This window comes from Semicossyphus pulcher, unplaced genomic scaffold, assembly GCF_022749685.1.
Source record: "Semicossyphus pulcher isolate SPU_LCO1_2020_fin unplaced genomic scaffold, fSemPul1.0.p SCAF_17, whole genome shotgun sequence".
In the NCBI taxonomy this organism is placed as follows: Eukaryota; Metazoa; Chordata; class Actinopteri; order Labriformes; family Labridae; genus Semicossyphus; species Semicossyphus pulcher.
In genome coordinates this window covers 27,231,869-27,256,227 of record NW_027211681.1, presented here as the reverse complement: position 1 = coordinate 27,256,227, position 24,359 = coordinate 27,231,869, and the positions used below count along the sequence as shown (strand labels likewise).

Here is a 24,359-nt window from a genome sequence, read left to right as displayed (position 1 = left end):
TGGAGATGCGTCGTCCTTCTTTATATACAGTCACTGGCAACCAATAACCCTGATGACATCACTGTGACATCATCTGGGTTGTGTACTCCTCTCAGACAGGATATCCTCCTGATGTAAAGTAAAACTCAACTATTAAATCAGTTGAGAGCCGCTTTAATACGTGCAGCAAACTGATTTCACATGATCTCAATTTCTATTGATTATCGATTGATATCGACAAATATCCTGAGATGCATCTTTTGTTTGCATTATGTCTGTGTTGCATTAATAACAATATTAACATTCCTGTGACGTGTTTGCAGAAAGGACACCTCAAAATCCCAAATGTTTACACTCCATGAATGAGCTTTCAGAACTAAATAAAGTTGACCAATAAAATGTGAACCTGCAGCAGAAACACTTCCTGTAAAAACATGAAGAAATTATTATCTTTTATCTTTATCTCCTTATAAGGGATGAAAACAGAAATCAGCTGTTCACATAGGAGCTGAATCAGGTATCGTCCTGTGATATTAAAACGCCACAGACTAATTTATAGTCCTCATCATCGGCGCTCATAAAGCGGTATTATGGGCTGAGCGGAGGAGGAGCGGGTGGGGCCTGGCTGGGAACACAGAGGCAGACTGTGGTCACTGACCGGAGACTCTGCTGCTTTTATTCTGCTCAGATCAGACCGCATGTCTGACCCAGGGGTCCGCCTGCTGCCGGGAGCAAACTGCGCTCAGTCCCCCGATATTTGACAGATGGATGCCGTCCTGATGTAGGGAGGAGGATGAAACAATCGCCTGATATATTTTTTGGCTTTTTCGCTCATAGCCTATTTATGGGAGGCAGCGGCGGCTTGGCCCTTTCTTTATTATAGGAACGAGATCTCCGCGGTTAGCTATGTGAAGAGCAGATCGCCCAATAATTCTCATTTTGCGATCCTGAGGAATCATTATGAACAACGCGCAAGATATGTCGCCCGATTTCGTGTTGATGCGCCTGGTTTCCGCGGCCGAGGATGACCGCTTGGACGCAGAAAACGGGAATCTGCCGCCGGGAGGAGTGGTGGCAGGGCTGGGGAAGGAGGTCCTGGCTCACAGCGGCGTCAAAGCGGGGTTGGATATAAGCCGAGATCCGACGGCGGGCCTCGAGCATCCCAGCAGCCGCCTGAACAAAGCCCAGCCGAGCGGGGAGGGCACGGCTGCACCTGACACCGGGGGGACGGAGAGCCGAGCCCCGCTGTCTGCGCCTCCTCCGCCGCAGAGCCCCATGGAGGCCCAGGGCTTTGACTTCGCTGCCAGCCCCGGCCTACGGCCTCAGCTGCTCGTCTTCTCCAATATAATGCGGAACGGAGAGGGGATTTTAGAATTAGACCGTCTGAATCAGGGGAGGGATGCTCTGGGTTTGGAGCAGAGTGCGGGGACAGGCTGCTCCGGCCCGACTGTCAACAACAACACCCTGAGTCCCGGAGACGTCCAGCAGCAGCAGAACCTGCTGGACCGGACATGGGGAGCTCATCCGCCGGTGTCTGTAACCGCGGACATGCAGGGGGCTGCGGAGCTGTGCCGCCGGCATCGACTCATCACTACCCCGCCCGAGTGGCCCTTGTTGTCGGAGAGGTCCAACCCTCTCGCCGTGATGGACTCTAAATGGGGCTGCGCCACCAGGGACCGAGAGGGAGCTGTGTTCGAGCTGGCCCGGCGGTTCGGGGAGCTCGGGGTCGGTGCGGTCCCCAAGATGCTGTTCAAAGCGGGGGAGCTCCCGCAGTGCTCGTGTCAGGGGGCACACGGGCCGGGAGGAGGGGGAGTGGAGCCCGGGGATGACCCCACAGAGACCAGCGATGCTCTGTTGGTCTTGGAGGGGCTCGGGAGCGGGGATGTTGCTGGCCTGGGCATGGACGAGTGCCCGGAGGGGGAGACGGAGGATGAGAACGGACGCAGGGAGTTTTTACTGAACAGGAAAAGGGAAATAGTTCAGAAAATGTCTGGAGCTTTCTCCATCAGCAGCTTCCAGGCGGAGCTGCGGCGGCAGGTGGAGGTGATGACCCCGGCGGCGGCAGCAGGCGCGCAGGTGTGCAGCCTCCACGGGAACTTATCCAGCCAGCTGTCACAGGTAAGCTCTGTGGATGCAGAAGTCGTCGCCCAGGTTTCAACTATGTCACCTGCACCCACACCGGCCCAGAGCACACCTGGGGCCACGAGCCCGAACCCGAGCCAGGCGTCCACACCCAGGAGGCGGCCGGAGCGGTGCGCCAGTGCGCCGCGGAATCCCACAGGTTGGGCCTCGGGTATGGAAAAGACGCTTAAAGTTCCCGGGAAGTCCAAAAAGGGTTCGTTAAAGATTCGTCTCAGTAAACTGTTCCGGACTAAAAGCTGCAGCGGCTCCAATCACCTGCTGGACAAGAGGCCCTCGGTGACCTACTCAGTGTCTTCTGCCGGGAGTCTGGTGGACATGGCGAGCAGCGGCGGCGCTGAGCAGGAAGCAGACAGGTGAGCAGCTACAGGGCCCCAAAGTGTCCGAGATTAACCTTACAGTGTTTTATTCTAATGTTCGGCTGTCACTGGGAAGAGAAAACAAATGTTGCATGGATGACACATGGAGAAGCATCTCAGGGGATCAATCAAGGCCAAGATCTGATCATCAGCTGTCTTTTAGGGCTTTCTTCTGTTGTGTTTATATTTGAACAAGAACCTCCACAAATGAGATTCCAACAACTGAAGAGGTCAGAAATAAAGTGATAAAAACAGATAGTTAGGATGTAGGTCAGGAGGATGTGAGGAAGTCATGCAGCAGCCTCAGTCAGACCAGTAAACATTCAATATTTTAAGAGCAGTGACACATTTTGAATCCAGCCAGTTAGTGCTGGTGTAAACACTCATTCACAGTCCAGACGTGTTGATTTCTTTCCATTCTGCTGTGAAACTTTATTTATTAAAACTGTGCTGTCATTGTTTTATAATTAAGTCGTCCGACTGGCAGCTCAATACATGGAGAACTTTTTAACTCTGTCTGTGAGTGGATGCAGATTTCGTCAAACCTCTGTGGCTTGTCACCCTCCATCCAACTCACTGTTTAGTCATTATTCACAGCAGCAGGCTGAAGGAAGGCTGTGATTAAAAAAACATAGCTTCAGAAGTCTCGACTGCCAGGGCTCAGAGCATCAAACAGAAAGAGTGAAAAAAGAACAAGCTGCAGGACACAAAAGTGCACACGCTCACACTGAAAAGTTAATTTTCTGAACCTCTGCAGCTGCTAACTGCACTCCAGCTCTCCTCTCATCTTCTTCTTCTTCTTCTTCTGCATGTCTTGATGTGTGTCCTGCAGCCACAGCCAGCCCAGACTGACCAGGGCCCACAGTGCCTTCTCCCCCGCCTCCCTCTCTGCCTCCCTCTCTGCTTTCACTGGTAAGAGCTGCTCACTGCTTTGCTGTAACTCTGGTTCCCCTCAGGAATGCTTTCTCTGCTGGGTGAAAAGCCTCCTAACATCACTCCACAGTCCTCTCCAGACTCTACAGTGGTTCTGACATTTAAATGTGTTTTAATATTTGCAGATTTATTCATTAATTGATTGAAAGAAACCCAAAGTGATGTCCTCCAATAGCCCCCGACAAATCATCCAGTCCACATACATCTTGTGTCCATACCCTCTAATTCAAACCACAGGAGAGTTTCCTAAATTAGCGCACCGAGGGAGGGCGATATGCCCTCACACCTAGGCTACGTCTATCCCGTACAAACCCAAGGTTAGCGCTGTTAACGGTCAAAGTTTGTTAGTAAATGTCTTCCATACACTAGAGGACCTTGAAAATACTTTAAAAGACTAAAACGTGACCTTGCAGCTTCAATTTTTATCGACTACAGAGATGGTTTCCCATCATGCTCCTGGCTGAAATTTGCATAAGAAAAGCAAACAATGGAGCAGAAACTGAAGCAGCTTTTGGCCCTTGTGTTAGCACTAGTGCTATCCGTGGTGATCGAGGACGTTACATTAGCTCGGTTAGCGTTACAAGCTAGCAGGCAGCCAGAGAGGCATTTTCTTTTCCTCTACGTCAAACTATTCCTGGTTTGCAGGTGCTGCTGTGCTCACACTGTGCTAACATCGTGCTAACATCTTGCTAACACCGTGTCAGTAATCAAGTATCCAACTATGACATAACATTAAGCTAGGTCACGGTGACAGCAGCCCTCCCCAGAATCCCTCTATGTTTACTATCCACCTGAACGGCTGCTTCCCGTATGATGGTGGAGAGAGCGCTCCTATTGGTCGTTGACAATGTTTACGTCTTTGCCTGAGTCAAGATAATAGCTAATTTAAGCATGGCTCTCTGTAACCTCAAGATCCAGACATCATCGTCTCTGGGGAACAGATCATTTCTAAATCTCGTTTCTAAATCTGGGCGTCACAGATCCAAATCTGTCTTTCAAGTCACGTCATAAAAAAAGTTGCAAGGAATGTTAGATTCATCTGGCAAATTTCAAATTCACAAGGAACTGCATGTCCACTAACGCAGCCAACATGTTCATGGACGCAGTGGTTCTCCCACACGTCACGTACTGTCTGACAAGTCGGGGTCATGTCAATAAAACCACACTAAAGCCGACAGAATCCCCGTACAAACAAACAACAAAAACCTTAGAGTCACAAAGTTACCATCATTGCAATATTAAAAAAACCCAGTACCTACGAAAGTGTGAAAATGTGGTTAAATTCAGTGGACTGCGTCTCGTTTTTCAAGGTGTAACATAATCTGGCTCCTCCACCACTCAGCACTTACATCGCTTTAAAAACCAGCTGAACAACGAGCGCAACAACTAGAGGAGACGTCTGATTCCAAGAAGACAAAGTAGTTTTGGCCAATCTCCTTTTTTTCTCACAGCCTCTCAGGATTGGAACAATTTGCCGCAACACACGAGAAACTGTGTAAACTACCATTCCTTCTCCACGACACTAAAAGCATGCTTTATAAGCAGTGTTGTGACCAAGTCATCTTTGCTCAAGTCCCAAGCAAGTCTCAGGTCATTCTTTCTTGGGCAAGGCAAGTCCCTTTATTTCCACCCAAGATCCAGCACTCTGACCTGTAGTATCTGGTCTTTATAAAGAGAAAACACAAGGTGTTAGCAGCCCGTCTAATAATGATATTATTGGCCAGTTTATATAACCTGTTCACAAAGTATGACAGTGAATTGTATCTGTGTAATCTTGGCACAGACGCAGCCATGATGATGGTCTGCTCTGAGACCGTGTTGAGTAGTAACGAGTACGACTGATGAGGATTCTCTTTGGGGGCTTTGATGTTGCGTGTTGCCATAGCGAGGAGTTTGACTGGCAGCCAGTCATCCAATCACATACCGGGGATCTTTTTGAGTCGTCCAATCGTGACTCCCAGTTTGCGCTGCGTACATACTTACAACATTGAATTTTATCATTTTATATTTAACAGCTAACATTGAAACTTCTGAACACACGCAAGTCATTCGCGTCATCATGCCTCAAGTCGAGTCTCAAGTCATTAACTTGCAAGTCCAAGTCGAGTCGCAAGTCATCAAAACAGTGACTTGAGTCGACTCAAGTCCAAGTCTCCAAGTCTCAAGTCCACATCTCTGTTTATAAGTGATCAGACTTGTGAGCACTGGAACAGTGAGCGATGTTTACGTCTCGTTTGTCATTGTTTTGCTCCGTTGTGTCCTCACAGCTGTCTCTCTTGATCCTTGGTGGTGCAGGCTCTGTTCGTATCTGCATATTGTCACTGCTTTTATAGTCGATTGTATTTTCATGCTCTTTAACCATTGCCTGCCCGGGGACTACAGATGAAAATTAGCCTTCTGGCTAACTCTGGCATGTTTTCAGAATGTTATTAATATGCACTGTCCCTGTCAAATAAAAACATGAATACAAATATTTAACTATTAGTTAAAAGTTAAAGAATTTCAGGTTTAAAAATGAAGCACATTTCTTACCGTTACCAACCTGTAACTGCTCGTTCCAGTCCCTCTCTGTAACTGGTGCACCAGATCAGATAAGGTTTTAGCACAAAGGGCCTTTGGGTAAGAAGGGCGAGGAGGGCGAGGAGGGCGAGGAGGTCTGTAGCTCAGCAGGCAAAACTGATTTAGCTGACTTTATGAGATTCAACCCACAACCTCCGCAGGGCCCAGAAGAACATTCTGGTGCCCCACGTTGCTCATAGAGCTCTGTTTTGCTAAATTTGCATCCTGACTCTGACGAGTTTTGTAGTTTTATGTCGTTTAATGAACACACAATCTGCATGGGGCAAACAACCAATTAGAAAGAAACATTAAAGCTGCACCACGCAGGCAGTATTTCACATTGGTGGCCCCAGAGTTGCGAGGGTGAGCCGTTTGAAAACCCAGAAGTCTTGCACACAGCATGCTTGTGTTTACCAACCCCGCCGGTCTGTGATGTCTCACCACCACAAAAAGAAATAAGCTGAAGACATGATAGAAGGAGAGATCTGAAGCGGGCGAGGCCAGCGCTCTCTGCTGCTCAGGAGACGGAGGGGATTTGGCTCTTACTTTTGAATTTGCTTCTTTCCCTGCCAGTAAACGTCCCCAACTGCAGAGTATCACTTTGGTAAACAGAGAATCTGCAGCATCTCATTTAGCCGGGATTGGATGTTCTTCTTTATTGCAGTGATTTAGGCTGATTAGCTGGGTGTCATTTTCCATAAACGTCCTGCCCGGTGCAGCTTGAATGTCTCATTCTCCGGAACAACACACAATCACAGAGGCACACAACACAGCAGCTTACTTTTTCTTCTCTAATGTCTCCATCTTTGTGTCACTTTTTTCCCACTTTTCTCCTCTGCTACTTTTCTGGCTTCAGGTGAGACTGTCTCCCTGGTGGATGTGGATATTTCCCGGAGAGGGGCGAACACGCCACACCCTCCCACGCCTCCCCCTCCTCCACGACGAAGTCTCAGTTTGTTAGGTACTTTTCTCTTCTTCCTTCTAGACTGTCTCTGCTTCTGTTTCTCTTTGTTCCTTCTTTATGGACACAAACAACTATATTTGACACGATGTGATACAATACAGAACGGTACGAGACAACACGATACAACACGATACAACACGATACAACAAGATACATAACAGCACGAAACCAAAGAGTTTGATACGGCACGTTCCATTTTGATACCACATGATACAATTTGATGCGATATGATTTAACATGATACAATGAAATACAATATTCAAATGAAACACAAGACAACAACATACAACATGATACGGTGGCCTCAGAAGTGTCGGCTGCCTGGGCTCAGAGCATCAGAGGGTAAAAACAGAACAAGCTGCAGGACACAGAAGCTGCTTCTGTTTTCTTCTTGTGAATTTCATCCAGGAGCATGATGGGAAATAATCTCAACAGGAATCTAGTTGTAGTCTGTAAAAATTAACCCTGTAAGATCCACCAGTCATGAACGTTCATGACTGTTGTCATTAAGTGTCATTCGGTCAATTATGTCTTTTTAATGCAAAGTTGACATTGTGTGAGATCAGTGTGAGATCACCTGTGCATTAAAAATGACATAATTGACCGAATGAATCAAAAGAAAATGTTACAAATAAATCTGGCATTTTGTACACAACCTAAGTTTACGTACTTTTCTTATGTTGCCCAGTGAATGTGCACATTTTAAAAAGCACTGTGTTATGTTATTTCTGCAGGAAAAAAGAGGAAGCATGATGTCACTTCCACTACAGGGAAGACTGAAAACATGCGTCTAATATATCGCTATGGAAATCGACAATCGGCAAAAAGGGTCGGAAAATATCAGCAAAAAAATCTCAAATCATGCATCCCTAATAGTAACCAATTTGATATGATGCGATACAATATCTGAGTTTATCCGACTTATAATAGTATGATGCACTGGATAAACGATAAATAGACAAAAGAAACGATATGAGGCAACATAATTAGTTGCTTTACAATACATGATACGATATCATACAATCCTATCGGACACGATACAACATGACGCAATACAATATGAAATGTGAGATACGCTAAAATACAACATGATGCAATATGATTCTACATAATACGATATGATCTGACACAACACGCTACAATAAGATACGCCGCGCCACGCCGCGCCACGCCACGCCGCGCCACGCCACGCCACGCCACGCCACGCCACGCCACTGTATAATAAGATACGATACAACATGACACGGCATAATATGATTTGGTATGACACTACAGACTTCTATTGTCCCCGTGGGAACATCTTTCTTGGACTGGAGCGGTTCAGAAATGAGCCGCCTCCTCACTAACAACAACAATTAGAACAATAACAGTGAAATAAAGAAAGCAGCTGAAGACAAACTGTATTTGTAAATATAAATATTTGTGTCTTTGTCCAATACTGACTTGTAAATGTGGGTTTGTGTCGTTCATACTGACACAGACAAGTTTTTGTAATCGGCTGTAATCTGATTGGAGCAGCTTTGGAAGGTCAGCTGAAGACCGCAGATTTAATTTGAGAGCGGTGACTCAATCGATGACAGAAATAGTTTCCCTCTCTTCCCAGGAAAACAATCAGTAGCAGGACACTTTTTTTGTTTTACTTCTGGTGATGCAGCGAGTCATTTTGTTTCTACTCCAATGTTCCGGTGTTCAGATAAAAATGTGGTTCCTATTTTCTCGGCCCAGTCAGAGTTTCCCGCAGAGACCTGAGACCTCGTAAACAATATGAAATTAGAAAGTTATATTCCCAAAGATCAGAGCTTTTGTGTCACCAAATTTCACATTTTATGGTCATTCTTTGACCTTTCAAATGCATATTTTAGCTTGAAGCCTGGTGTTATTTTCTGACCCACATATGTAGCAGACTTAAGCCTCCTTAACAGATAAGGTTGGCTATACTAACAACAAATGTTAGTCCTCTCTTTATACTATCAGTTTCCCTACCCTGTCTGTGACACTCAGCTCCAAGCCCGTTGGGTTCTTTAGTGGATGTACATTTTTTTCACCTTACAAATAGAAAGCTTAATGTTAATATCCTGAAATAGCTGGTTAATGGGGCGACCCATGTGAGCGAGTTCAGGCAGGCAACTCGGGCTGCACTGATCCACAATCACCTGACAAACACTTCCTCCCTATATGGCGTCTATTTAAGCTGCTAGATCTCCCTGTGCTCTGTCATTGCCACCGCTGCCCTGCACCAGTGCTGCTCACACTTTCAGCCCCACCACCACCCAGCACCCACCTGCAGCCTCCGACTAGGAGGGGTTAAGATATCATCTCATCACTGCTCAGATTTCTGCATGTTAAATAAATCTGCGAGGAGTGATGAGGTCGGAGACGAGACGGCAAACACAAGCTGTGTTCTGCTGCTACGATAAACTTTTCAAAGTATCACAAATGTGAGTTGTGATGAGAATTGTGCATTCTTCGGGGACTATTTTTAGTGGCGGATTAATCTACATTTAGTGCACAAATGAGCATTTAGGACAGCAAAAGATTTAGAAGTTCTGTCCAAATGTAGAACACCAAAAATACCAGGATGTCCAATTACATCCGATAATGTTTTGCAGTCAAGCCAAAATACTTCTGTCGCAGTTATGACCACCAACCCTCAAAGTACAACACAGAAGGTTTGTCACAACAGCTGGCGAGTTTGGAAATGCAGCAAAGCAGAAGTGTTGACACCAAATGAGACAGTCCGTGTCTGCTTCAGATCCTCATGTGAGGCCGTTACGGGCGAACCAAAGTCAAAGCTTCAATCCATAAGTGACAGTGATTTTGCCATTAGGACCCCTCGGCTTTGAAGCGGCCTGCCGGAGGAGATATGGCTGCCAGAATCAATGACTTTTTATTTTATTATTTTTATTGACCTGACTTTATGTGTAATCTCCTTTACTATCCTCAGCTTGCCTGTTTTGTTTGTCTTGACTTTATCTGAACTATCTTACTTTTGTCCTGCTTTTGTTTGGCTTTCTGACGTTATATTGCCGACTGAGTACGTTGCTTTGCTTTGTCTGACAAAGCACTTTAAAGGGACTATATACATTAAGTTATTTCTACTTCTTGAAATATAAACTACAGACTGCAGTGGATGTACAAGCAGGAGGGTCAAAGTTCGAGGTGCAATAATAAGCCACAGTAGTACTTTGGTCAATAAGAAGAAAGACAACTTTTAATTTGGTGGAACGAGGCTTCTGGTCTGATGGTGTTGAAAAAATGTACCCTTCCTTCCTTCTCTTTTCCCCTCACCCTTTCTTCTTTTATTTTGACACTTTCTGCTTCCTTTCCTTCCTCCCTGCCTGTGTCCTAACCTTCATCCCTCTTCCCTCCTTGCTCTCTCCTCTCCTTCCTCTCCTTCCTCCAGATGACATAGCCGGGCCTCAGCCTGGGCCTTTCCTAGTGAGTGTTATGGGCGCTTCCCTGCAGTCCCTCCCCCTGCCTCTCCCTCCTCCTCCACTACCCTCCCACGCCACCATGCAGCACAGTCTCAGCCTCAATGGTAAGACGTGTCGATCACCTCCTGCCACTAAACAGGAAGTGAGCGCTGCTGTGGAGCAAATCAAGCAAAAGACTCTCTGGAGTAGAAAGAGTTAATAATCGATGGAAAATATACTTCATACAAATTAGTCTTGGTCCATGAAGCGACCCATAATTTCCTCCACACTCTCATTTAAATACACTAAATGATTTATATTCATATAAACTGAATTTTTAACAACGTTGTTTAAGGTAATTTGAGTAGTTCAATAATGTATGTTGGTGGGAAGAGAACCAAAATTAACATTTAAACATTAAAATCACTATAAGCAGGTTACTAGTTTGGGTTGCTAATGTTAGCAAGGAAGCATGTAAGCTAGGCTAACTAGCTTCCACTCTCTGAGAAAAATACAGACTTATAAGCAGAAGTCCTCTTAAATGTGTTAAAGGAATGTATAGCTTAAATGCTAATTTGCTGGTAGCTAACACTGTATGGACTTTAGAAAAAACAGGGGTGACAAGTCTTTGTTGCGTAGCTGTCACAGCTGTTAGCGTGTCGAAAAATGGTTTTGTTTTCCATTTCAGGAAAAAAGGGAAAACAGCTGCAGTGTCATTGTTTATATGTTTTTTACTAACATTCATAGACTGTATATAAGAAGGGGATCTAGCCTGTCTAAAAAGCAAAGTAGTGCCTTAAACCTGCATTCTGTCTAATGGCCAGCAGGGGGCGACTGCACTGTTTGCAAAAGAAAGTATGATAAAGCTCTATGGGAAAATGAGCCAACTTCTCCCTTAAATAATTCCCTCAGCAGACATTTTCCTGATGAGTTTATGGTCTCAATCTCTAGTTTCAAGTCTTCGTCAACACAGCGTGATGTTCATTCATATTATGCTCGCCTTTAGTCACATTAGCTGAGTCTCAATTCAGGGGCTGCATCCTGCGAAGGATGCAGTCTACATAGGATGATTCAATCATAGCCCGTGTAGATGCTAAGGTCAAACTGAAATGGGACGGTCTGGTCTACGGAAGATTTCCTGTTTGCATCACCAGCTGTTCCCGCCCTTACCCTAGCGCCACCAAACGCCGCTCCTGTCCCCTAGCAACAGGTAGCTTGCAGGCTAACTATTTAGCATACCTAACGTGACGTAACTTAACCTATGATTTTAAAGATAATTTGTTTCAAGGGCCCATTCGTTTTTTTTAAACATGTACAACGTTAGTCATTCGATTGAGTCTGCGCACAATGAATCCCGGGATACGTTGGCCCAGGAAAAGGAGGATGCAGTTTTCGAGGGAGCCTTTTAGAAATGGGACGGCCTTCAGCGCGCCGCTGTGATGCAATCGTCCTTCAAATACGGCCTTCAAAGGATGCAGCCCCTGGATTGGGACACAGCTATAGGCAATCAAGCAGGGGATGCTTTGACAAGTCGCTAGCACATTGACCTGAAAAATGTCCTTTGTTTGTATTAAATAGACACTCTAAGGAGTAAATTTTGCCGTAGGTACGTTTAGTTAAATAGCTGTTTTATGCTAGCTAAAATAAGCAGTTACCATGAAAGGATGTACCTCGCAGAGCATGCTAGTGTTAGCATTTTATTCCCGCCTCATTCCTCTCACAATCTCTCTTCTTACGTGGTTACTTCTGGCAGCTGAACAATCAAACTTGAGGCTTCAGATCCACAGCCCATTAAACCAGCTGGTGACATCACAGTGGCTGCGTTCACTTCTTATACACAGTCTGTGATTACGCTAAAAGTATGCACGATTTAAATTCCAGTTTGGCTTTGTGCAGCTGCTTTAATTTCTATGACATTGTCTCCCTGATTCAGATGCCTTCCTCCGGGCCCTCCCTCATTCAAGCACATCATCGGCTGATGCTCCACCCCCTTCCAGACAGGCTCCGCCCCCCATGTTGTGTGCCCTGCGGCGGTCTGAAGCCAGCAACTTCACCGCCAGTCTGAGAGAGCTGGAGAAGGTAAGACTCACATTCGAAGAGCAACCTCCGTGTTCTGCCAGATAACATTTTTGTGAATGGGGTGTGGTGGTTTTAAAGACTTGCAGGCTCACAGAGTGTTTGGTTGGTTTCTCTGTTTCAGTGTGGCTGGTACTGGGGTCCGATGAACTGGGAGGACGCGGAGATGAAGCTGAAGGGGAAACCAGACGGATCGTTCCTGGTGCGAGACAGTTCGGACCCCCGATACATCCTGAGCCTCAGCTTCAGGTCGCAGGGAGTCACACACCACACACGCATGGAGCACTACAGAGGTGAGACACATTTTATATATATACTCTAACTCAAACTCTACACTTTTAAATTGCCCTGATTTACACTAAAAGACAAGGACGCTGATGGAAGATTGGATAACAAATGCACGTTATAATAAAGAGATCCACACAAGCTATTTGGGCCTGCAAGGTACATTTGGACAAGCATGTGCAGATTAATGTCACACAGACTAATGAGTTTATGGTCTCTATTTTAGTTTCAAGTCTTCTTTAACACAGCATGGTCTTCATTTTGTAAATTATTATCCCATTTAGAGTAAAGTTGATCATATGACAGGGTATATTTAGCTTATACAAGAGTTCTGGCTGCACGGTGGTGCAGTGGTTAGCTTACAGCTAGAAGGTCACTGGTTGGCGTTGACGTTGTGGGCCTTTCTGAGTGGAGTTTGCATGTTCTCCCTGTGAATGCGTGGGTTCTCTCCGGGGTCTCCTGCTTTCTCCCACAGTCCAAAGACATGCTCGTTAGGTTCACTAGTGACTCTAAATTGAGTCAATTTAAATTGCCCGTAGTGCGAAAGGTTGTCTGTTTCTATGTGTCAGCTCTGTGATTGACTGGCGACCAGTCCAGTCCCTTTCGCCCAATGACAGCTGGGATAGGCTCCAGTCCCCCCTGCAACCCTGAACAAGATAAGCGGTATAGATAATGGATGGAAGAGTTCGTTCTGACAAAGTAATCTGATTAGACATCATCACTGGGACTTTTCACTCTGTGTATCACTCCGCCTCAACCAGGTGTTCTGAATACTGTTAATTAACATCACAGCAGACAAGCTGGTACCTCTTCTTCCACTGGTTGATGATTAATTAAAACATACATGATAAAAACAGCTGATCTGTGGTCACCTGCAGACACAGAGTGCAGGAGGATGTTTGGGTTGCTCGGCAACAAAAGTCCAGTTTCAGTTAAGTTGTGGAACTACTTGAGTTGGTGGAACAACTTATAACTGTTTACTACAATTTGCTGCTTGTTTAACTGGTGCACACAGAACAGACAGATTTTCGCTGAATTTCTCAAAAAGTGTAAAAGATTAGAATCGCATTTAACACCTTTCTGGAGAACTGGATTCAAATACATATCACACTTTTTCACATCTTCAGACAGTAATGCAATAGAAGATGGAATACATGATGGAAACCTTGTTGCGTGACAATGTTTGGCTGGTCCCGGCGCTGACATTTGAGTTTGCATACTTGCATGGACTGTGTTTTTTCTCTGAAAAGGTCCTAAAGGAAAGACGTACAAGAACACACACACACACACACACATATTTCCCTGCATATTTAGAATTTTGCTTGCATGTGTGTGCAAAGATTCAAGCTTAATGCGTGCTCACAGAATGCATATAGCAACATGCATCCATACGCTGGTCATCCAACACCTCAGGCACGTGATAAAGGCCCCCATGATGAGTCACACAAGACCTTTATGCACATATATAAAACTCCATATACTCACATGTGGAACATAAATGATAAAACATTTGCTCTTCATTTTACCCAAACTGCAAAACTAAGAACTTTGCCTTACTTGGCAAGTTTTACATCAACTTCATGTTTACTTATTTCTTCACGTTACTGTTTAATTTTTTCAATAATCTTTCAAATGTCAACCTTGTCCCAGACAGATGAACACAGGCAGAGCAACGTCTTCGTCTTTTTATTGTTAAAAGCAAATATATAAGTTTAATGTATAGTGAGCAGGTTGTTATAGCTGAAACGCGAAATAGTCCGTTACACTCACAGCTCTGCATCCATAGCAACGGTTAACTCTGTAGCCTTCTTAAAATGAGCTAAGCTAGGTGTTATTACTCACATTAAAATGAGCTAAGCTAGCTGTTATTACTCACATTAAAATGAGCTAAGCTAGCTGTTATTACTCACATTAAAATGAGCTAAGCTAGCTGTTATTACTCACATTAAAATGAGCTAAGCTAGCTGTTATTACTCACATTAAAATGAGCTAAGCTAGCTGTTATTACTCACATTAAATAGAAACATTTCCTCTGATAGTAAAGTAAGACATGTTGAACCGGACCGCAGGAATCAGCGCAGCACCTGATTGAGGGTTTCTGTCACGTCACTGTCAGAGTCTGTTGACATTTTCTTTTCCATTCACCGTCTTTAAACACCGCCGTATCTCACAATGCGTTTTGTTTAATGTTTACTTCATGTGCCGTCTTCAGTTTGGCAGACCTCTCTGTCGTAGCCGTCAGTTTTGGCGTCTTTTAACCTTGATTACCCTCTCTCCGCTGTCTTGTCCCTTCTTTTTTTCCCCTCTGTAAACAGACCGACGTTAAGTTTACCGGACTTCTTTCGGCGGATTGATATGATTACATTTAGTCCTCCGGATTGTGTGATTAGAGCCCCATCCCTAGCAATGGTCTGTTCTTCATAACAACAGTCTAGCAGCCCTCGGAATGCTGTGATTAACCAATGAGAATCAAGTATTTTACACAGACGAGTAATAAGTAAAATTAAAACCCATTTTGATAACACAAGATAAAAAATGTAAAATGTATAATGCATAACATTAGGTAAATATTATATGGTACTATATTGTTTGTACTCTACTGAAGCAAATTACCTTGCCTAGACAGTATCATGCCTACTTTATTTACCAAACAAACTGTCAAACATTCTCATATAAAGGAAGGCAAACATCTGCTTTATGTGTCATTTTGTTTTTATTTGAAATAAATTACTTATGTTACATTCAGAATACTTTGTTATATATAATCAGAAGTAAAAAAGGGTGTATAAACTACTTTTCTTTAGTTTCTTTGAAATAAAAACACATCTAGTTTTAAACGACTTAAGGGTTTGAAATAAACCCAAAGAAAAACTCACATTTTAAAGGTAATAGCCAAATACTTTTTCATTTTTATGTTATTGTAACATCTTTTCTTGTGACGATAACAAAAACATAACAATAAAATAGGACAAAAATAAACAGCAGAGAGTAAATAACTTAAGAATAAACTCAAATAAGTCCTAATAGAGAACCAATAAGGTCACACTACAACAATGAGGCGTGAATAATCACATAACACCACATACACACGTGTGACAAACTAACACGGTGACTCACAGACGACACACGTGTGACCAGACACACACACACACACACACACACAGACAGAGAGGCAGACATACATACATAAATGGAGCTCTGCCTTAATGACTCACCATAATAAAGCTATAGAGTCATGCCTGGAAACACATTCATTATTCAGACGTGCAGCACCGACTGACACAACACATCCACATCAACACGATCATGTGTGCATGAACGCATCGCGGCCTTGCAGGAATCGAGGGCAGAGAGGCTTTTAGACGTAAACAACCACCGAGCCGTCAACAGGAAGTCAAACACACACACACCAATATTCACATGTGACCATTCTCTCCACATGTGTGTAATCTCAGATTAACTTCCTGCACAGATATGAGGCTTTTATTTTGAAATGTCACACTAAAAGATGCATTTTAGGCAGTTTTTAGCCGCAGTTGTTTCTCGCTGCAGCGTGAGGTCAACATTTAAGCATGTGTAGTTGAACAAATGCTGCATTTCTCCCATTTTCATATTGCTTATTTCCATTACTGCTAATATACGTATGTTAAGCTGTTATATGGGTTAAAGTGAGAAGTTGATGTTTAGTTACTTTAGGCTGAGTATACCTGCTTTAAAAGTCTGTTCCTTTGTATTGAATCGTGTTAATTGAATAATGGGTAGTGTTAGTGTTAGGGTGGACAAGCAGCACATCGACAGGGTCAACAAATATCCTCGAAAGCTTTAATTCCTCGCTCTCTGACCAGATGTCTGAGGCTATTTTCAAAATTCCCAAAGCCAAATATTTAAAGGTTAAAGAGAGACTGTTGTCCTACTTCTGGATGAAATCCTGGAAAAGACTTTGATCCTCTGAGCCGGCGTCACAGAGCTGAGAACAAAACTGTTTTTCCCTCTCCGTGAACAAAATAAATCAGGGATGATTTCTGGACGTCTTCTTTTCTTTGTGGGTGTTTTTAATGTTTTAGAGAAGCACGTTTCAGCAGCGTCGGCACTTCATCCTCATTAAGGTGCTTTAGTGTGTTTATATGTGAGTAACAGCAGCACAGAGAGTTTACACTGAAATCGCTTTTCTTTACCCGACCCGCCCTCCTTTTCCTCCTTTCTTTCATCCTTGTTCTTCCTTTATCCTTCTTCTTCCTCTTCTCTTCCCTTTTCTGTATTCATCCTTTTACTCCTCCTTCCTTCTTAGTTCTCTTGTCCCTCTGTTGTCTTCCTTCGTCTTCTTTTTTCCTTTTCTACCTTTCTTCCTTCCTTTCATCACTTTCCTTTTCTTTCTTCCTGCCTTCTTCCCTTCCGCCTGCTTTCCTTCCTTATTTCTTTCTTCTTACCTCCTTCCTTTCATCCTTCTTTCTCATTTGTCTTTCCTCCCTCCTTCCTTCGTTCTCCTCAATCTTCCTTCTTTCCTCCTTCCTTCCTTCCATCTTTCACCATCCTCTTCCTTCCTTCCTTTCTTCTTACTCCTTCCTCTTCCCTTGTTTACTCCTTCCTTCCTCCCTTCTTTCTTCTTCTCCTTCCCTCCTTCCTCCCTCCCTTCTTTCTCCTTCCCTCCGTCCTCCCTCCCTTCTTTCTCCTTCTCCTTCCCTCCTTTCCTCCTTCTCCTTCTCCTTCCCCTTCCCTCCCTCCCTCCCTCCCTTCTTTATCCTTCTCCTTCCCCTTCCCCTTCCCCTTCCCTCCCTCCTTCCTCCCTTCCTTCTTCCTCCTTCCCCTTCCCTCCTACCTCCCTTCCTTTTTTCTCCTTCTCCTTCCCTCCTTCCTCCCTCCCTTCTTTCTCCATCCTCTTCCTTCCTTCCATCCTTCTCACTCCTAACCCCTCGTTCCCTCCTTCTCCCCTTTCTTCCTTTTCCCCTTCCTTCCTTAATCTCTTGCTCTTGGTCTTATATCTATACTGTTCAAATGTTTCATAATTAATGTGGGCATGATTAATAGATGATGAAATGCTACATGTGATAAATAAAAACATTCTCTCTCTCTCTCCCTCTCTTCAGGGACGTTCAGCTTGTGGTGTCACCCGAAGTTTGAGGACCGCTGTCACTCGGTGGTGGAGTTCATCGAGCGAGCCATCATGCACTCCAAGAACGGCAAATTCCTCTACTTCCTGCGCTCCAGAGTCCCAGGTAAAATATAGGTCATATACATCTGCACGCAGCCGAGCCGATCAAAAATGGATGTGAGCTGCCACTTAGTGATAAGTGCTCGAGAGACGGAGGAGAGGAGGAATATATCCGACTGTCTACATTCAGCCCGTGCATTATTAATGATTGTGAGAAGACATCTACGTGTTAGTATACATCTAATGTTGTTTGTGTTTACATTACCGGCCCTATATTCCTCATATTGGTCTTCAATGTATAGGCGAGTGTATGTTCTAGTATTTAAAACGACTAGAACACTTGAAGCAGGAAACACGATTACAGAGGACCCAAATGCAGACTGCAGAGGCGGGGCTGCAGCTTAATCCGCCTCTGAAAATAGTCCCCAACAAATGCACCATTTTCTCCTGATGAAAACCTTTTTCAAAAATGAAACTTATGATTCTGTTCTGTTTGTTTTTTTAAGATTCATAGTCTTCCTTCTCTTTATCTGTCTTTCTCCTTCTTCCCTCCATCCTTATTTCTCCTTCCTCTCCGCTCCTTCCCTCCATTCCTCCTTCCTTCCTTCCCTCCGTCCTTCCTTCCCTCTTTCTTTGTCCTTTCCTCCTTCTCTCCGTCCCTGTTCCCTTCCCTCTTTCTTTATCTTTCCTCCTTCTCTCTTTCCTCTCATCTTCCTTCCTTCCTCCAATCCCCACTCCTTCTTCCTCCCCTCCTTCTTCCCATCCTTCTTTCTCCTTCTCCCTTCTGTTCTTCATCCCACCCTTCTTTCTACTTCTTCTTCCCGCCTTCCTTCCTTCTGTCCTTCCCTCTTTCTTTGTCCTTTCCTCCTTCTCTCTTTCCTCTCATCTTTCTTTCTCCTTCCTTCCTCCAATCCTTTCTCCTTCTTCCTCCTCTCCTTCTTTTCATCCTTCTTTCTTCTTCTTCCTTCTGTTCTTCATCCCACCCTTCTTTGTCCTTCTTCTTCCCTCGCTCCTTCCCTCTGTCCTTTCCTCCCTCCTTCCTCTTTCTTTGTCGTTTCCTCATTATCTCTTTTATCTTATCTTTTTTCTTCCTTCCTTCCTTCTTTCTCCTTCTTTCTTCTCTTCTTCCTTTCATCCTTTTTCCTTAAGCAGGAGTTTGTTAAATAAGGCTAAAAGCACTAATACAAATATTCTTGGTTGTGTGTGTGTGTGTGTGTGTGTGTGTGTGTGTGTGTGTGTGCGTGTGTGCGTGCATGTGTGTGTGTGTGTGTGTGTGTGTTGCAGGGCTTCCTCCCACCCCGGTCCAGCTGCTCTATCCCGTATCTCGCTTCAGCAACGTGAAGTCTCTACAGCATCTCTGTCGCTTCTGCATCCGACAAATAGTCCGCATCGACCACATCCAGGAGCTTCCACTGCCCAGGTACTCGGCTCGTACAGGGTCATGTGATCCTTCTGATGTCCACCTGTTGTACTGTAAACAAGACACACCACACACACACAAAAGCAATAGCTAATGTGTCTCAGAATTTCAAAGGTATCATCCAAAGTTTGACCAAACCTCCTTCTTTTGTGATTTTTGAGACCTTGGTCTTGCTACTTTATATTAATAAACATTATCGTCTTATCGTCACCTCTTTCCAGACCACTAATATCCTACCTGAGTAAGTTTTATTACTACGACCCGGAGGAGGAGATGTACCTGTCAATCAAGACCATCCGGAGGGTGATGGGAGCAGAACAGGAGGCGGAGTCACAGACGTAGCAGCAGAGACCTTCAGAGCTCAAGTGAGTGTGCGGTAGTTTGTTTATGTGCTGTCCAACCTTGTTTTTAGTATAAAGACACAAAAGGATAAATAAATTATTTAAGAGGCTTCACAAAACATCCGTAAATGTATCTTTTTCCTCTTTGTCTGCTTGGAGATTTGAAAGGTTTGATAACAAAATAAATCTAAGACGGCCTGTGTGACAGCATCCTCTGCAGCCTGTCGACTTTGAGATTAGACGCTCGCTGAGCTAAAGCTTGAATTTCCTGGAGTTGTTTTAAATATTCAGTGGCTCCATTTGTGTTTATCGGCTATTTTTTACACATTTTATGTTCATGTTTATTTTATGCAAGTAGGAAAAAGCGCATTAATTAACACAAGCTTCTGGGTTCATCATAAACATGCCAGATTTAGCTAAACATGCTAAGTTTCCTCGGCAGGCCCTGACAGGTTAATGGTATATAAACAACATTAGAATAAAACACACAAACAAAGCAAAGTCAGACAAATGTTAATGACTAGTCCAAGTACTGACGCTATATAACCAATGTTAAAAAGGCTTGTTTCACTGACCATGCTTTATAATATGTTATACAACAACCCAAGTAATCTGATTGGATAAGAGGCATTCCATAGAGTACAACATCACAGGGACTTTTCACTCTGTGTATCACTCCGCCTCAGTCAGGTGTTCCAGTACTGTTAATTAACATCACAGCAGACTGTGTATGTCTACACTGATCAAGCTGAACCTTGACCTCTGAATCACGCAGCAGACTCTTATTTCACTGGGTGATAAATGTACGTGATGAAAACAGCTGATCTGTGGTCACCTGTAGACACAGAGTGCAGGAGGATGTTTGGGTTGCTTGGCAACAAAAGTAACTCAACTAGTTAAATTGGTGGAGCACTCATGGAATGCCTCTTGTCCAATCAGATTACTCGATCGGAACTCACTGTTGTATAAAATACTTTATACTTTTATTCCACTAAATTTAACGGGCAAATGTTATACTTTACATTCTTTAACATTTCTCTGACAGCTTGAATTATAATCTTACAAATTAAAAATGTGATTGATCTTCAAAATATGTCACTGTGCTTTAGATTAAACTGTCCAAGAGGAGGAGATACATGATAATTCTGCTATAAACCAGAGATGTGGACTTGAGACCTGGTGACTCGAGTCACTGTTGTGATGACTTGCAACTTGACTTGACAAAAAATAAATGACTCGACTTGGACTCGAGGCATGATGACTCGGATGACTTGTGTGTGTTCATAAGATTGAATGTTAGCTGTTAAATATAAAATGATCAAATTCAAAGTTTCTGTCTAACTATCAAGTATGTACGCAGCGCAAACTGGGAATCATGATTGGACGACTCAAAAAGCTCCCTGTATGTGATTGTCATGATTGGATGGCTGGTTGTCAGTCAAACTCCTCGCTATAGCAACACGCAACATCAAAGCCCCCAAAGAGAAGCCTCATCAGTCGTACTCGTTACTCCTCAACACGCTCTCAGAGCAGACCATCATCACGGCTGCGTCTGTGCCAAGATAACACAGATACAATTCACTGTCATACTTTTTGAACAGGTTATATAAACTGGCCAATAATATCATTATTAGACGGGCTGCTAACACCTTGTGTTTTCTCTTTATAAAGACCGGAGACTACAGGTGAGAGAGCTGGATCTTGGGTGGAAAAAAAGTGACTTGACTCGGGACTGGACTTGCCTTAACTAAGGACTTGACTTGACTTGCCCAAGAAAAAATGACTCGAGACTTGCTCGAGACTTGAGCAAAGATGACTTGGTCACAACACTGATATAAATACTTCTACTTTTAATTAATTATTATTATTATTATTAATTATTTAATTACATTTTACTGTTAATATTTTTGTACTTTTAGAGAGACCTACAATTGGGACAAACGTGAAACAAACATCTTTATTTTTTAGAAATGTTTAGGAGGTGTAGAGGTGTGTCATATCTTAATAATGTGACAATAATATAACATGAAACTTGAATATACTTTCAAATATATCTGATATTATGTGAATGCTTTGCTTAAAAACCTGCGTCTCTGCAGGTTTCTGTGTGGAGGACTGATCTGTTCTGGTCTGCAGCATCGTCCAATCAGAGTCCCTGCAAACCTGGTGTCTCCAGAAGGACTTGGATGGACCCGCCTCTCTCTTCATATGGACTAAACAAAAAGAGGGACGAGTGTTCGCAGCCGGACAGAGCCAAGTTCAGATATGGAGGACTCTTGGTTGTCTTCAGAGGGACTGCTGAAAGCACGTCGGCTCCGAACAAAAGGAGAATTATGAACTTGATTTGCAAATTTCCTGAACTGGACTTTTAAAAACAAAATGCACTGGTCAATTTGTACAACTGTTGTTTGCTGCCGTTTCCTTGTTTTTCCTTCCATTCTGTCAAAATGAGGGTTTTTGGATTAAAAGATGCCCTCGGGTTCGATATGCACACAGAGGCAGGGCAGCAGAAACAAGGCGCCATGTTGGAGGACCTGTTCACTGGGTAACCTGTTTATTCTGCCTGAATATAACAAAACTACAATATTAGCTACAGTGCTAATGTAATGCTAAAGTAAATTACACGTATCTGATTTAAATAAATGTTTTATTGTTTATCAGAAGTGTTTGTAACCCGGACAGATCGATGAAACCTTCTCAGATTTTGGTTTAAACTTCTTTTATTGTTTCTGGAGCATCAACATCTCAACCTTTACATGTTTACTTGGGTTTTTTAAGCTGATAATAATACTGAATTTTGAATTTTGTTTTAAGAGGTTGACATTTTGTAACCTGAGTCCTGTTTGCGATATTTTCTTTGCTTGTTTGCTTTAATCAGCAGTGAGCGATGTATCCGTCCAACCCGCTTTTTTAAAAGCATATGGAGGCTGCTGTAGCGGTTAACTTAACACTTGTCATATCAAACGGAGGACAAATCAGATTCGCTATATGTCCACTTACAACCATCTGTACAACCACAATCTCACCCTTTGTTATCAACGTTTTACATTGCCCTGTCCTCAACAATAATTAGAACCATAAAAGCTCCAGTGCCTTGCGAACGTTTTCATCCCCCTCTTGAACTTGTCATTGAACATGTGTTTACATGCAGCGCTGTCACCTCACAGCTAGAAGGTTCCCGGTTCAGACGTAGTGGGCCTTTCTGTGTGGAGTCTGCACGTTCTCCCTGTGCATGCGTGGGTTCCCTCCGGGTACTCTGGCTTCCTCCCACAGTCCAAAGACATGCTCGTTAGGTTCACTGGTGACTCTTAATTGCCCGTAGGTGTGAATGTGAGCGTGAAAGGTTGTCTGTCTCCGTCTGTCAGTCTTGTGATTGACAGGCGATCAGTCCAGGTGTAACCCCGCCTCTTGTCCAATGACAGCTGGGATAGGCTCCAGCCCCTTGCGACCCTTGCAACAGGATAAACGGTATAGATAATGGATCGATGAATATCAGGTTGTAACACAGTGACATTCAAAGGTTCAAGGGGGATGAACACTTATGCAAGGAACTGTTGTTTGTAAACATGGGATGTGTCCGTTACAACAACTAAACCAGAAACTCTCACTTCCTGGAGCTGCATTGCATTGTGGTCTATTGAGGCTCTGTTTGGTAGATCATTCAGTATCTGCTTCTCTTACACCACATGATTTCACCACATATATTGGTTGTTTACATTTGGACCTTTGGACCTGTGCAGCATCAGGAGGATCAGCTCCTACCTGTCAGAGCATGTACCACAACTCGTGGTACAGGCGCTGGGACACACTGACTACTACAACTCCCTTACTGGCAGGCCTCCCTGCATGCACGTCCAAATCCTCCTCTCCACTCTCTCTGAGCTTGGTCTGACGATCTGGCCTACCTCTGGGTCATGTCCTACCTCTCAGGGAGATCCTTTAGAGTATCTAGGAAGGGAGAAGTTTCTAAACAGCACAGATTATCCACAGGGGTCCCTCAAGGATCAGTGCTCGGTCTCCTTCTCTTCTCACCTCACAATCAGTTGCTCCCATAGTTTCTCATAGCATTGCTCTGTGGACGACACCCAACTCATCCTGTCATTCCCATCAGACGACAGGTATTTTCATGAATAGGGAAAAATAGACCAAAGAAAATATATTTAGAAATGTAATTTACAACACAAACAGCTGATTTTCCAAATGACATATCAGAATTGGAGGTTAAACGATGCAAAAAAGGGAATCATGTCATTTCTCTTTGATTTCAAGATGATAAAATGTTCTTTTTTGTGGCTCCATGTTTCAGCACAGGTTCCTGCAGGATTCAGTCGTATGATTGATGCACTTATGCTGAATGGTAAAGAAATATAACAATATAAACTTTAAACACGAGAGAGTTTTGCGAATAAAGACAAAACCTCTCCGGAGTTAACACGCATCAGCTGCAACAGTTTTCTGAATTTGTCGTCAATACTGCGACAGTTTACAAGCCGAGGTCTAATATTAAACCAAGATGCGTCATTTTTCCCACAATGCCCTGCCTCAAAGTGTGTATATCAGCCACGACTCGTCTCTACCTGTCAGTTTTATTTGTTGAAATGCCCAGGTGTATTTTGCTCATTCTATTTCTCAGTACCCTGAAGCTGGCTCCTGGCTCAGCGTTTTCAGTAAAAGAGAAGAAAATAAACATTCATGTGTGGCATCATTTTTTCAATCTGAATATTTTAATAAGACTGTCTTTA

At 43.7% G+C, this 24,359-nt stretch overlaps 1 protein-coding gene across 1 annotated transcript; it reads left to right on the top strand.

The window, feature by feature from the left end:
• The first annotated feature begins 842 nt into the window (after positions 1–842).
• Positions 843–23,339, top strand: socs7 (suppressor of cytokine signaling 7). Its single transcript, XM_069665834.1, has 10 exons — positions 843–2,474; positions 3,310–3,389; positions 6,826–6,930; positions 10,337–10,471; positions 12,280–12,425; positions 12,547–12,715; positions 17,792–17,920; positions 19,141–19,276; positions 19,498–19,641; positions 21,717–23,339. The coding sequence occupies exons 1-9, from the start codon at positions 940–942 to the stop codon at positions 19,616–19,618; spliced, it is 2,556 nt and encodes an 851-aa protein (XP_069521935.1). The 5' UTR covers positions 843–939; the 3' UTR covers positions 19,619–19,641; positions 21,717–23,339.
• The last annotated feature ends 1,020 nt before the right edge of the window (positions 23,340–24,359 follow it).